Source organism: Papio anubis, chromosome 12 (genome assembly GCF_008728515.1).
Source record: "Papio anubis isolate 15944 chromosome 12, Panubis1.0, whole genome shotgun sequence".
In the NCBI taxonomy this organism is placed as follows: domain Eukaryota; kingdom Metazoa; phylum Chordata; class Mammalia; order Primates; family Cercopithecidae; genus Papio; species Papio anubis.
In genome coordinates, this window is record NC_044987.1 from 45,656,894 (window position 1) to 45,672,882 (window position 15,989).

Consider the following 15,989-nt stretch of genomic DNA (forward strand, 5'->3'; position numbering starts at 1 on the left):
AAAAGGTGGCATTGCCAGGAATAGAAAAATAGGGGTAGCTTTATAGAAAAGGTGATTGGTTAGTTTGGGGGCATGTTGGTTTTGATATAGCCATCCAGTGATTAAAAGTTTGGTCTAGAGCAATGAAAAATAAGGCTAAGCATACAGATTTAGGAATTGATTGAATAGAGTTAAAGTTGAAGCTATTACAATAGACAAAATTGCAGAACCTAAAAGTGTAAATAAAAAATAAATATGGACCAAGAATATACCTTAGAGAATTTCTGCTTTCAAAGTGTAAAAAAGGAAGAAGAGGTAGAGGCTGAGAAGCAACAGGTACAAAGAGAGAGACGACCAGAGAGCACACTGTCACATAAGATGGTAGTCAGCAGAAGAAAAAGGTCAAAGAAGAGGAACAATGAGGAAAAGACATGAAAATTGAGGGTTCACCCTTCATCTGGGCCTGCTAGATTGAATAGAATGTAATGATAATTGAGTATCAAGATAAATGGATAAAGAAAATATAATATATCTACATAATAGAATACTATTCAATCATAAAGAATGAAATCCTGTCATTCACAGCAATGTAGAAGGAACTGGAGAACAGAATGTTAAGTGAAATAAGCCAGGGACAGAAAATTAAACATCACGTGTTCTCACTTATATGTGCAAGATAAAAAAAAGTTGATCTCACAGAAGTAAAAATTAGAACAGAACGTACTAGAGGGTAGGAAGGGAAGGAGGAAGAGAGGGATAGGGAGAGCTTTGTTAAAAGAAGCAAAATCACAGCTAGATAGGAGGAATAAATTCTAGTGTTCTTTAGCACTGTAGGATGAATATAGTTAAAAGTATTCTATAGTTTCAAATAGCTAGAAGGAGGATACTGAACATTCCTAACATGAAGAAGTAATAAATATCTGAGATGATGACTATGCTAATTACCCTGATCTGGTCACTATACATTATGTGTATCAAAACATCACTATGTAACCCATAAATATGTACAATTATTGTGTGTCAACTGAAAAAATAAAAAGTATAAGAAAAAGAAATATGTGACAAAAAGCATGTAAGAGATAATTTGGTAATTTGAGGACATTAAAAAATTACTCTTAGGCTAAAAAAGATGTGGCCACACTTACAGGAATTAAAAATTCATGAAGAGAAGACAAAGATATAATAAAAAGGGGGTGAGAGCAGCTATTGGTGCACAATGCTGTCGGGAAAAATGATATCAAAATAATTTATTTGCTCATCAAACAGTTCTTAAAGTACTACCATACCACATTTCAGGTAGTGTATTCCTAGAGCCACTGGACTTGGTCTTTTCAATCAACCTTATCTTCACTCTGTTTAGAAGACAGTTCATATGTTTTTTCATCTGTGATTAAGACTGAAACTGAAATATTTTAATATTGATAGTAAGGCCCTCAAAGGGTAGGTCTGAAGATTTGGAAAGCATAAGACCAGAAAGAAGAAAGATAAGGTAAAAGAAGATAAAAATAAATGCATTAATATCTGCTAAATGGCTCAAAATATTAGATATCTGACATTTTCTGTATGTCTTGTTATGTTATACAGCAAGAGCTGGTAAACTATAGCCCACAGACTAAATCTGACGTACTATCTGTTTTTGTAAATAAAGTTTTATTAAAATACAGCCAAGCTTATTTGTTTATATATTGTCCATGGCTACTTTCTGCTATAGTGGCAGAGTTGGATAGCTGAGTTGCTGACTTGCAATAGAGACTGTATGGCCCAAAGCCTAAATATTTACTATTTGATCCTTTGTAAAAAAATGTTTGCTAACGCTTGTTACATCAAGACAAAAGAGATTTTCATCTTGGCCAATTATCTTGCAGTTAAACTCTTCATTATGAGGGGTTTAAATTCATGTACAATTATTTGTGTATCCACCAAGAATATCAATATTCATAATTTCCAGTGCTTCCTGTAGAAAAATTACACAGTGTAAATTACCATATATTTTTTCTTTATTTTTGACCCTTCACAGCAATACATTTTGAAAATATAACTTCCAAGGCCAGGCATGGTGGTTCACACCTCTAATCCCAGCACTTTGGGAGACCGAGGTGGGCAGATCACGAGGCCAGGAGATCGAGACCATCCTGGCTAACACAGTGAAACCCCGTTTCTACTAAAAATACAAAAAAATTAGACAGGTGTGGTGGCAGGCACCTGTAGTCCCAGCTATTCAGGAGGCTGAGGCAGGAGAATGGCGTGAACCCTGGAGGCGCGAGATCACACCACTGCACTCCAACCTGGGTGACAGAGTAAGACTCCATCTCCAAAACAAACAAACAAACAAACAAAAAGAACTTCTAAATGCTGAATGACTAATTTGAGAGATTTCTTCATATATACTTTTCTACCCTATTCTACAGGGAATAATTTACATAACTAGAAGAATTTTATTCCCTATTATCGTGTGTGTATACATACACACACACACATACATACACACACACATATATATATGTGTGTATATATATATATATTTTAGACGGAGTCTCACTCTGTCTCCAGGCTGGAGTGCAGTGGCACAATCTTGGCTCACTGCAACCTCCGCCTCCCAGGTTCAAGTGATTCTCCTGCCTCAGCCTCCAGAATAGCTGGGATTACAGGTGTCTGCCACCACACCCGGCTAATGTTTTTGTATTTTTATTAGAGGCGGGGTTTCACCATGTTGGTCAGGATGGTCTCGATCTCCTGACCTCATGATTCGTCCACCTCGGCTTTCCAAAGTACTGGGATTACAGGCATGAGCCACCGCGCCCAGTCTATTATCATATTTTTAATACTGGTTATTTTGTAACAATATTTGCTTCGACCTTTTTTAAAAATCCCAAACTTCATTTTCCTAACCAGATGTCATTTTTACTCTATTAAATATACAATGCATAAGATTTTCTTAATATGGTTTAAGGCTGTAACTGAGCAATTTAATTCATGATATCAACATCTCATGGCATTGTTCAGAGTTTGTAAACTTAGTTTCCATGAAAGGGTTTAGTCTAGTAAAGGTTCAGATATGTTATATATTGTTATTCATAAAGAAAGCACTGCTGACTGGGTGCAGTGGCTCATGAGTATAATCTCAACAATTTGGGAGGCTGAGATGGAAGAATCCCTTGAGCTCAGGAGTTCAAGATCAGCCTAGGCAACTTAGTGAGACCCTATCTCTTCAAAAAAATAGGAAACAAAAATAATTGAGCCTGGTGGCACACATCTGTAGTCCCAGCTACTCAGGAAGCTGAGGTGGGAGGCTCTCTTGGGCAGGGGAGGTCAAGGCTGCAGTGAGCCAAGATGGCGCCACTGCACTCCCAGCCTAGGTAACAATGCAAGACTGCCTCAAAAAATAAAATAAATAAAAAAGAAAGCACCACTGCTTCCAGGATCTTGAAAGAGAATTGTCACTACCTCGTGTTCAAAATAAATGTGAAACAGAACATAAAATGTGAAAACATAAAACAAGTTCTAAATGATCAGAGGAAAACATATTAAGTTATCACTATTGATTCAAAAAGAGATTATCATATTGGAATTCTTCTTGGAAAAAGGCATGAACTTATTTTAATTTCAGGTGTTTACCTGAAATTCACAAACCGATGAAAACTGAACCATAAGAAATCAAAGTATTTCAGTGGGGGGAAATGCAGCTGCTTTTATTTGCTAATCCCTGCTAAGGTCTGCTAAGGTCTGAAAGACACTCCTTCAGCTTTGCAATATGCCTGTTTGCATTACAAAATCTAATAATTGTTCAAGGATAGTTTTGCCAAGTGTGGTATACCTTGAAAATGAAATTCTTCATTTCTATATATGGACATTTATGTGCAAATTATTAATGAAATGGGTAACATTATTAGAGTGTTCTACACTTTACAAATCACTGTGTTGTTTTATTTAATCCTAAGGAAATCCTATAAGGTAGATACTATTATTGTAAAAGCAATAGGTCCAGTTAAAAGAAACTGAGCATTGGCTGGAGAACTCTGGTGCTACTTGATTCCCAAGCCAGTACTCTTTCCCCTGCATCTTTCAAAATATCACACAGTCTAATCTTCCAATAAGACTCAGTATTTATAAGCATGAGCATTTGAAGTTCAACATACATTGTTTGATCCCTCATTTACCCTAACATGCTATGTGAGCTAACTCAACTTCAGTTTTCTCCCCTAAGAAAATGAAAAAAATAAACCAGCCACTTCATACAGAGCTGTTCTAATGCTTTAATGGGATAACAGTATGGGACAAGTACTAAAGAACCTGGAAATAGTCGATATTATTATGAAGAATACTTTAATCAGGTCTAAGGAGCAATTTTGCCTCACTTATTTACTTACTTTAGGGAAAATCTATTTTAGGCCCTTTTGCCATTATTCCCTGCTTGTATTGTTGTAGTTTTAAGAGTCAGTAGAAGAAATACTACAAAAATGTAAAAAACAGTTGTCAGCTTACAATTATATTTGGTATCTAGCTGATGTTATTATCAAAGGTCATTACTAAAGTCAGCATCTCAGACTAGAAATATAAAGTGTAACTATTACTGTGTCTGGTCATTGCTGAATATTAACCACGGTTTTAATGATTTAAAAGAACATTTAATGAATGCTGTCTATTCCAGAGAGGTTTTTCATGCACCAATGGTGGGGAAGAAAAGGTACATCTATTTCAAAAGAATAACATCTGTGACTCTTTCAACTGTTAAATTATTTCAATTATTTTCCATTACCTTAAAAAAGTCAAATAGATTAAGAGGTATATAATAGTCTGAATGACCTCATCTACCTTCAAACAAAACAAAGCTACCAAAATAGGAAAGAATGGGCTGAATTGTTGAATCAGACTTTTAGTAGAAAGAGATCAAGAGATCATCTCCAGGAAAATCTTAATCTTTTGCTTTCTTCTACCCAATACAAATTCCTAATTATATTTATCAATATGGATAGATTTTAGAAGATTAGGAAATATACAATGTTTTTTGCTCACAATTAGTCAACTAATGGGGGGAAGGAAGCTAAGGTAAATCCAGAGAGCAGCAGTTCTTAACTTGAGGAAAGGAGAAGTAGAACAGATCCTGGGGTGAATTCAGTTATGTGTATGTACATATGAGCACAAGCACAGGTACTTAATTAAATACAGGTTTCCAAGGCTAATTATCCAAAGACTTGCATTTAATTTAATGCCTTATCCTGCTACCAGCTAACTTTATGATGTTGGACTTGTTTAAACTCAGCCTTACTTTCTTTAATTATAAATTAAGAATATTAAAAATTATACTGCTTATCTGATAACATTTAAAATAATGTATGCAAAAGGCCTTTCTGCTTTGCAAAGCAGCACATTGGAATATAGAATTGTTGGATTTTTATCTATGCAAAAAAATATCTAAATTTCAAATATTTGCCTTAGGTGATCCGAAAGGGAGAAGTCAGCTGTTGTTGGACCTGTACACCTTGTAAGGAGAATGAGTATGTCTTTGATGAGTATACATGCAAGGCATGCCAGCTGGGGTCTTGGCCCACTGATGATCTCACAGGTAATCTGTCACAATCTCACCACATATACATAAACTGAAAAAAGATGCAGATGTGGGAGAGGGGGGTCACATCCCCAAGTATTACTCATCTTGGGTAGTCTTATTTATGGAACAAATAATTTCCTTGGGAACATAAGCTTCCCAAAGTTTGAGCTACTTTTTAAAATCCTCAAATCTCTGGGAGAGATGTGCCTATACGTCCATCTTCACTCCAAAATTAGATCAGAATTCCTAGCTTGTCTACTGGGCATTCTTCCCTCATCCCCAGGACATTCCCAGAAGTTCCTAAATAGGGTCCCAATTATATGTGTATTTTAGGTGAAGAGAAAGAAGTTTTAGCCAGGAAGTGATGAAAATATGTCATGACATATCCAAGAACAAAAAGGTAGCACTGAATTGGGCAGAATGTCATCTAAAGTTCTTTTCTTCTCTTAATTGTTTTTATTAATTGAAATCAGGAGTCTCCAACTAATAAGTTTTCAAGTATTGTTGGTACAGGGCAAGACTTGATTTTACTTGTTTATTGTTTTACTTTTTTGTTTTGTTTTGGCTTTTGGTTCCTTCTGCCAACAGATGTTAAAGACTATGTCATCGTGTACTCCAGTCTATATTTCATAGTCTTTTCTAATTTTTATAATATATAAACAGAATATGATTCCTTTCATACTGTCTTCCAATTTTTCTTCAATAAACATTTATTAAATGCACTCATGCTTATTTGCCTACCACTAAAATAAAAATATAGAAATAAAAATACTACCTCTGTCTTAATGAAGTTCACAGATTAATAAAGGAGGCAAAAAATTAAAAATATGATTACAATATAATAAGAGGACATAGATTTATAGACATGGGAGCATGAGGAGGGCACCCATAAACTGAGTATGCAAGAAAAGCCTTGCAGGCAGAGAGCCCCCCATGTGGTATGTCAGGTTGTCTAGTGGTTTTAGAATTCAGATGGATTTAGCACAAAACTTCTAGAGGCTAGAAGATCATAAGGTCATCAGTGTTAGACTCCATCCCTCCCAGGACAAATGATTTTATTCATAGTAGTTGTATTCACTTATTTCAAAAGTCTGGTTATTAAAAATTCCATCATCCTGGGTCTGTCAAGACAGCTTACCATTTTTTGGTGATTGGTATGTATACAGAAGACTTTTTCTTTTCTCAAAAAAAAAAAAAAAAAATCCGATTTAATAAAACATCCAAGTGCCTTTTGATCGCATTTGAATCTTCTTTTTGCCATTACACTATGAGCTTTCTGATGTTCTTATTCATCCTGTTTTCCCCAGAGCTGACTCAGTGCTAAACACAAAGTCTTCAATAAATTTTGTTGAATAGATGATCTATCGTGTGCCTGTGTGCAAACACACAGTAAAAGTGCCAAAAAGAAAAAAAAAAAAATTCTGTGATTGGTTTTCTTGAAGAAGGGTGAGGAGCAATATTCCTATCTTTTCTTTATACTATCTATTTACATGTTTTTCTACTTTTAAACTAGATTATGGTGAAAATGAAAAACTGTCTTGCAACGTCAACTAATTTGCATGGCTAAGCACCTTGTAAATGAATATGTAGATGTAACTTTTTGTCTCATGTTCTGTAAGACTATGATATTGAGAATGAACACAGTCTGTTCTTTCATTATTTCAGCAGATAAATATTTTATTATTACTATTTTCATTATAATAATAGATACTTTAGAAATTGAGGTAAAAAAAACAGCAATGCTTCCTGTGTCACTTGTTCCCTATATTCTAGTCCTTAAACATCTTACCATCTTGCGGGGAAAGAGACATAAAACAACACATGCACATGGCTAGTCAGCTCTTTGTTTGCTAGTGGGCTATTTGTGTGCTTCATTGACTAATTGTATATGAAGTCAAAGAACAGGAATAAAAACATGGAAATATCAGAGAGGTCATCATTTAAATTTGTGGTCATATAATTTCTCTCTGAAGAAGTAAAAATTAACTGAGACCTAAATGATAAATATAAATATTTAGCAAATAATAACTAAGAAGAGATTAAGTCTGGGGTAACAGCACATGTGAATGTCTGTATATGAGTAAACAGGTAGGAGAACAGTGTCAGAAGAGGTCAAAAAAGTAGCAGGGGCAAGAACCTATGCAGCCTAGGAGAACATGTTCAGGGTTTGAGTGTTTTATTATTAAGACAATGAGACATCACTGCAGGAATTTTAGTATAAGAAAAAATACATTATTATAAATATATTTTTAAAATATTATTCTGGTTACTGTTACCAAGAATAATTTGGGAAGGGTTAGAAAGTGGAAACAGGAAGACAAGTTGGGTAGTTGCAGACAAGAATTCTTAATGTCTAAATAGTGCATTGGAAGATTTGAGATATGCTTTTGGGTAAAATCAACAAGACATACAGATTAATTGGATGCTGAAGGTGTTAAGGAAGTTGCCACATTTTCTTTTTTGAAGGCTAAAAAAATAGATTATTTCATAAAGATCAAAACTTTAGTTACAGAAAATATCAGACATGTCTTTGAGATTTTCAAGTGCTAATGATTAATTTAACAAATTTAGGCCTTAGCTTGTGCCAGAAAATGTAATTTGGATTGGGAATACAAAGATTTAGTCTAAGTTCCTAAGAAATTTATAATCTTGCAAAAGAAAAGCATGTAACCAGGTAATAACAGTGTTCTTGGTGCTATAGGTGAGGAGTAAACAAAGTATTTTGGAAGGGCGGGGTTGCCAAACTAACCCTGGGGAATCTGGGAAAGTTTAATCTTGAAACATGAGTTGAAGCTCACTTTACAAAAAAAAAAAAAAAAAAAAAAAGTGAAGAAGATACACTGTGTGTTATCTCAAAAATGTCCTTCTACAGTGTAAAGACAAATCCAAATCCTTGCATTGTTAATTCCATCTCATCCCTCTTTCCAATCAACTTTCTTGAGTAATAAATCTTTCTTTTATCTTCCTCACTCTTGACTTATCAAAGCAATTTGCCTCCTACCCTTACCATGCTATCATAAATATTTCAGCTGAAGATGTCTGTAGTCACCACATGGCCAAACTAATAGTCCCTTGTCAGTCCTTATTTTACAAACATTTCTGTTCAATTTAATGGGCTTGATGCTGCACAGTCTTCTGAAGTTTTCTCCTCTGCCAGCCATATAATAACACAAGTTTCTCTTACCTACCTAAACACCACTTCTGGGTGTTTTTGTTTTTGTTGCTGTTGCCTCTTCCACTTAATCTAGATAATAAAATATTGAAGTTTCCCAGGGTTTCGTCACTAGCTTATTGTGTTTTCCCCCTACACAGTCTCTCCAAATAATGTCATCTACTTTGATGGTTTTAATTATTACCTGCATGCTGTCAATTCCCAGTAGTACAGCTCACACTGTATTCTTTTCCTGAGTGTCAGGATCATGAATCTAAGTGCTCACTGGATTAGTCCTCACTAACGTGGTTAGTCCTCACTTATTTCAGTTCAGTGTATCCAAACCTTATCATTTCACCATTGTGCCCCTTTACTAATTAACTGTAAACTTGCTTTTCTATTCCCTGGGTGGATATGGCCACCCATATCCAGTCACTTATCTACCCTAATGGTTTGAATTGCTAAATATTCCTAACCACCTTTCCTCCTCTCCTAGTACAACTCTTCACTCAACTAGGTTCTCATCATCTCATAAATATTGCAGTAACTTTCCAATTTATTTCCTTGTCCCTAGATTTATGCCACATGCCTCTTAATCCACTTTTGATCTTGCTATTTTTTTTCAGGGAGAATTCCGATCTTTTTTTAATGGCAGAAATTGCACAGTTTATTATTTTGAGACAATTGTTGCAGACATATTTAAAATTTTCTAAGCAAGGTGCTTTTAACAACGAAAATTTTTAAAGTTGGAAAGAGCCAATAACTTGGATCACAGCTGACACAGAATTCCCAATTAAAGTGGACTCCATTATCTCCCTAGATTTTGCAAACAATGCTTTGTCTAACACTTCTTTAAAACAACAAAGGAGACAGCAAGCTGAAATTTTTTTCAAGCACACAGGAAATGGTGTCATCACACTACTTGAAGAAGGTGCTGAAGGGAGAAGATGATCTTGCTATTGAATACTGTATCCAAAATACAGATCTGTCTTTTTTTTTTTTTCCTTGCTGGTATAGGAGAAAGTAATTATCTTTTCTTCCCAGCCTAGGTTTATGGATGAAGTCCTTGGAACAAGACAAACTAACAAGAGAAAAGCACATACATTTATTTAATATAAGTTTTACATAGGGAAAGGAAAACAAAGAAACAGGAAAACTTGTGTATTTTTATGCTAGGTTTGAGAGAGAAGTGGTAAGTCGTTGGGGAGTATGATTGGATTATAAAAGCATGATCTAATGATAGTTAGCTGGGGAGAACTCAACTATTCCTGTTTGTTCAGATTGCTGTCAGTGACCTTGCATTTTTAGAGATATACAGATGTTCACTTCCTCTGGGTACAGAGAGAGCACCTGTCAAATGAGAGTTTTATGGCCTGCTTCAGGAGAGAACTTTGGGGGGAAGGTGAGAGTTACCTTCCTGTTTCTGCTGTTTTCTCAAATGCCAAGGTGCCATGCTTTGGGGTAGTGTGTCCTGAATCCCATCACTCAAAACTTACCACTGGTTTTATAACTCTGTATGGTATATTCCAAGCTTTCAACATGACATACAAAATGTCCTCTCTTTCCCAGCCTCCTATGATCTTTCTAGTTTCAATCACCACTGCTTTCCATCTTTCATTTTATATTCTGTTGTCAAAGACTGTTCATAATTCTCATCTACAGAGAATGTTATTTTATTCCTCCCTATCTGAATATATATATTGTCTTCTCTACCTGGAATATGCTTACCCCTCTTTCTTTACTCGAGTAACTCCCACTTACCCTCCCTTACTCTGCTCAGGTGTTATTTTCTCTGTGAAGCCTTCTTTGATACACGTAGACTGCTAAGTTTCCTAACAAATTCTGCTTCCCCCTTTAAATCACTTTGCAACCTAGATTTTAATGATCCGTATATATATCTGCCACTCCTACTGAAATGTTAGTCTCTCATGGACATAGCTGTCTCTTAAACATATTTGTAATCTCAGCACCTAATACAATGCCTGACCTAGAGTAAGCTTTCAGTAAATATGTGTCAACCTCCAGTAAAATGATGGAGAGTGTTACAAATGAAGATTAAAGTAGGTATTAAGGCCAGCCTGTGAGTAAAGCCTTTAACAAGTTTGGAATTTATCCTATAGACAGTGTGGGGCTAGTGGAGGTTTTCAAACAGAAGAATAAAATGATTTGTCTCTGGCTAGATGCATACATGTGAGTGTGTGTATGTGTTGGTGGGGGTCTGGGTGGGGGACAAATGCCAAACCTAGAAAAGTCTTTGCGTTGATATTATGTGAAGTTTAACCTTTAACTGGAATCTGCAGCACTTTTCCAAAGAGCCTATAGCTGTGTGCAAGCCCACCTCAGTGACTCTGATTCAAAGTAACACATCACTCGGAATTGCTAGCTAGAATGTCCTGATGGCTTCAGCTATTCCAAAGCCTGACACAGAAAAGCTCGGGGCTAGCTTTAGGAAACACTGCAAGCCTTTCTTCTATGCACTTGGCTTATAGTTACCTTACTTCAACCTAGAATGTGACAGCTCAAGTTACCTTTGGGTCAGTGCCTTCATTGTGATAATAACAATCAGTACATATATAATGCTTTCTATGTGACAGGAACTGTTTGCAGCATCTTGGAAATGTTATTTCATTTTATGCCAACATAATCCTATAAGATTATTAGCATGGCTAAGAGATCTCCCGTAAGATTATTAGCATGGCTAAGAAATCTGAGCCCACCTGGAATTAAACAATTGTTCAGAAAACAAAGTAGCAATCAACTGACATTAATGTCTACCTATATTTTTAGCCATATACTATTTGTATGTGTATATATTTTTTTCATAAAAAAAATCCTAAATGAAGGCTACCTAATGTTAAGATGTTTACAGGTGGTAGGATTACAAGTTCCTTTTTTAACACATAAATACATGTGAGTGTGTGTGTGTGTGTAAACATGTATGCAGAGCGTTGAATATTATGAGAATGTATCATCATCAATAAAGTCATTAAAATGTTGTAAGTCAGCCATATTCTCAATAGCAGTCATAAATTCTTAGGAACCAGTAACCAGGAATTAGGTAGAGAAATAAAGACAATCTGGTATGAAAACCAAGAAGACATGAAAGAAATGAGAAATAAATGGAGGATGAGGTCAGAACATAGGCCATGTCCCCAATTCAACTTATTTTCCTTGAGGACAGCAAGCAGTTATTCTTTGTCTTATAATTAACAGGTACCAATGCTAGCAGTGAATAGGATAAAGAGGATCCCTCCCCTCATGGAGATTATTTTCCCAAATATTGACAAGTAATAATAATAAGATACTGAGTATTGACAACAGAGAAGACCAGAATGGTGTGAGAGCCCATAAGAGTAAAAGCTAACTTAGGTGATATTTAAAATTGCCTCTTCAATGAATTGTGGGAGTGCAAAAATTGGAGTAATGATAGGAGCTGGCCAAACTAAAATGAAAGAGAAGAGTGTTGTGGACACAGAACATAGGAACTAAAATGGAACTGACACTATAAGGGAGAAATGAGACAAGAAAGCAAAGGCCACCTTTTGGAGAGCCTTGTAAACTATAGTAAATATTTTAAAGTTTATCTTAAGGGAAATTGTAAAACATTTATTCATCCATTCAGTCATCTAGTCATTCATTCAATAAATGTATATCCAGCATTTTCACTGTTCCAAGTGCAGGGGAGGAAATATATATATTTCCCTCTACCCGTCTTAGGTTCATTGGCTGGGGCCCCTGTAACTAAAGACAGATTAACAAAAGAAAAGCATACGTATTTATTTAATACAAGTTTTATGTAACACTGGAGCCTTCATAAGGACCTGAAGAAGCAGTTAAACCTGGCTGTTTCTATGCTAGGTTTGATGTAAAATGAAGAGTTGTAGAGAAAGGAGATAGGACAAAGGGCATGAGTAAACTCAGGTAAACTTAGCAAGGCCTGTTCCTTCAGATTCCTCTGAGATAAGGATGCTCCTTTGCTTCAGGTCTAAGGAGGGCACCTCTCATGTGAGGGTCTTATGACCTGCCTCAGGGGTGTAGGATGTGAGAAGGACATAAAGTCTTTCCACACCTGCTGTTTCTCAAACTCCTTCAGCTTAAAATATTCAATATGCCAAAGTGCCATATTTTGGAGCTGAGTGTTGTGAACCCCATCTCAGGCAATGTTCTAAATGCTGAAAATATTTCTATGAACAAAACTGATAAAACTATCTGGTCTTATAATGTTTACATTCCAGTGGAGAGAATAGTTTTAAGCAAGGTGATTATCTCCAGGAATATTCAAAAATTAAATATGAAGGAAACTGTGCTGGGTGCCGTGGTTCATGCCTATAATCCCAACACTTTGGGAGGCTGCATTGGGTGGATTACCTGAGGTCAGGAGTTCGAGACCATCCTGGCCAACATGGCAAAACCTTGTCTCTACTTAAAATACAAAAAATTAGCCAGCCACGGTGGTGCACGCCTGTAATCCCAGCTACTCAGGTGGCTGCGGCAGGAGAATCGCTTGAAGCTGGGAAACCTGGGAGGCAGAGGTTGCAGTGAGTCTGCACTCCAGACTGGGCGACAGAGCGAGACTCCATCTCAGAAAAAAGAAAAGAAAAGAAAAGAAAATGCAATCATGATGGAGTGCTTTATAATATTATTTACATAGTCACAATGTGAAGAGTAGATATTGTATAAAAACATGAAAAGGAAGGATACAGATTTCAGAATAGCAGTATCATCTGGTAAGAGAAGAAAGGGAGTTAGATGGGAGTTACAAAACAGGTTTTAATTATAGCTTGTGTGTGTGTGTGTGTGTGTGTGTATAATTTGAAACATATATGACAAAATATTAACTTTTTAAATATAGACTTTATTTGTTCCATACCATTTATACTTTTCTCAGCATATTTAAAAATTTTATAATTTAAATGATTCCATACTATTTGAGCTATTCAAATATTTAACACTAAAATATAAGATTTTAAAACATAAGACTAAGTTGGGAATTGTAAAAAGAGGATAAGAGTAAGGAAATTTTGCAAAAATCAATGTGAATCTACCAGTGGTTTGGATAAGGACAATGTAGTGTGAATCAAAAGCAACAAAGATTTGATTAGGAATTAAAATCAATAGAACAAGGTAATTAGTTCTCTGAGAAAAGTGTGGTCTGGTTTGAGAAAGAAAGGAGAAAAAGTAGTGAAAGGCAACAATTTGAGCTAGACATTCAGAGAATTATCTAAAAAGCCTTTGCCAAGACGCTTTTTCTGGGACACCATTCCCTGCCACATATCTGCAAAAATTGTCCTAGAAAGAATCTTTAATTTGTTTTTTATCAAAGAATTTAGGAGGAGATATAAGTAGTAAGAGCTCTAAAGATCTTAGGTCCCCAGTCCAAAGCCACAGAAACACTTCCAGGTGGGACTTACCAGATGCTGCCAACCTTCCAATAAACTAAGTAAAAGGAAAGAGCAAAAATATTGTGTCTTTCAAGAAGTAACCAGGTGGGAAGCCTTATGACAGGAAGTTAGCATTATCTCCTGCTTTTCAATCATAAAAGAAATATATCTTACGTAAGTTCAAAGCTGTAAAACGCTTCCATTTTATTCCTTCCAAGGCAATACGTGTCAACAGCTTAATGTCAATAGGGACATTCTCTAGGAAGTTCCTTTGGTTCCCCGAGTTACCTAATTGCTTTGGAGGTTGGAACATTTGTCTCTTCACTTAAGAGGAAAAAAGCCACAGAGTTACACAAAGAGATGTTGGTGAGAATAAAGAAGGGAGCAGAGGATGAACTCCAAGAGGTGAAACCACTGGCAGGTTTTATAACTCCTGCATTTGAATTGCTCTCTTTTTACAAATGTGCATTTCATTTGTATTCCTCAACTTGTCCTACTTTTCTTGGGACTTTTTTTTTAACCTTTTAATAAATAAGCACATTAAATAAAAACATGGGGAGGATTACTTTTCATTTCCAATTATTATAACTATCTTAAGCGTTATCTTTTTGAATCCTTTAAGGTAGATATTATTATTCTACAGTTGAATGAAACAAAACTCAGGAACATTCTATACATGGACAAGATCACAAAATTGGTGGAAAAGAAATCCCAGGTGCTATGATTCTGGGATTTTTATGCTATACTACCTGTCTCCCTCCACAATCACATTTTAGAGCCCCGTATTTTCAGAAAATTATAGAAGGGAAAAAAAATCAGCTTCAAGCTGGTCACATGTTAATTATCTCCAGGCTGCTCTAATATTTTTTATTCCAAATGTGCTTAAAATGTGCTGGCTATTTGACTATTATAATTAAACTTAGATGAAGAAAGGAGGGAATTAAATATTATTTGTTTCTGATTCTTTAGGGGAAATTTCTTATGAGTTTAGATGAGAAACAAGTTTAGTTTATTATTACAATTGTAATAAATAGTTCTTGTTAATTGAAACTGGAATAAGCTTTCAGAATTCTGCTATCTAGCTTCTTGGTTTCCAGGTTAGACAGTAATCTGAACAGGAGCATATACTATACAGCTGGCTATCTATCATTCATAATTCATTCAGCAAAAGATATTTTATCAAGTTCCTACTCTTTTTTTTTAACACTGTGCTAAGTTCTGATGATACAAATATAAATGGAAGATACCTAACCTTAAATAATTGCATTAAATTATACATATAATACATACAATAATTAAACCACATACCAAATGCAGTGGTGGCAAAAAGGATGAAATTATTCATTAGCAAATATTTGAGTTCCAACTAGGTGCCAAACATAGCACTAGATCCGGTACTGGGCACACGGTAGTGATCGAGCCCCAGTTCCTACTCTCAAGTATCCCAGAGCCTAGACCAGAGACACATGCAAAATAAAGAGGCAATTTCAGTATATTAAGTATCCCTGCCATAGCATAGGAATCAATTTAATGTTTGTATAATGAAGGAATAAAAGACAGGGGAGGAAATGCGGAAATGAATGAAGGAAGGAAAGAAAGTGCTAGGATGGAGTAAATGTTGATGAGAGGAAATTAACCGGGTCTTGGAAGTTCAGAGGTAGCTTCTGGGTGGAAAGGGAATTTATGTATGTGAAAACAAGATGCTAACCAGGTAAAACCGAAATGAATTTTCAGGCAGAAAAAAAGGCCATAAGGAATGATACATGTCATATCTAAGGAATGTGTGTGTGTCTCAAAATATTTTTTCCAATATAATATTCAGAGCAAGTACACCACCATTTCACGGTCGCTTTTTCATCAAAGCCTCTATTATGGGAACTAACCTTTCCTAAATACTAAACATAATGGTGATCAGCTGTAAAAGAAAGTG

At 35.6% G+C, this 15,989-nt stretch overlaps 1 protein-coding gene across 6 annotated transcripts in view; it reads left to right on the top strand.

The window, feature by feature from the left end:
* GRM5 (glutamate metabotropic receptor 5) overlaps positions 1 to 15,989 on the top strand; it is a 573,536-nt gene that overhangs the window by 478,079 nt on the left and 79,468 nt on the right. For all 6 annotated transcript variants that reach the window (XM_017948834.3, XM_017948839.3, XM_017948836.2 and 3 more), the window contains one exon: positions 5,416 to 5,542. In XM_017948834.3, coding sequence (XP_017804323.1) covers positions 5,416 to 5,542 — 127 coding nt within the window. The remainder of the gene's footprint in view (positions 1 to 5,415; positions 5,543 to 15,989) is intronic.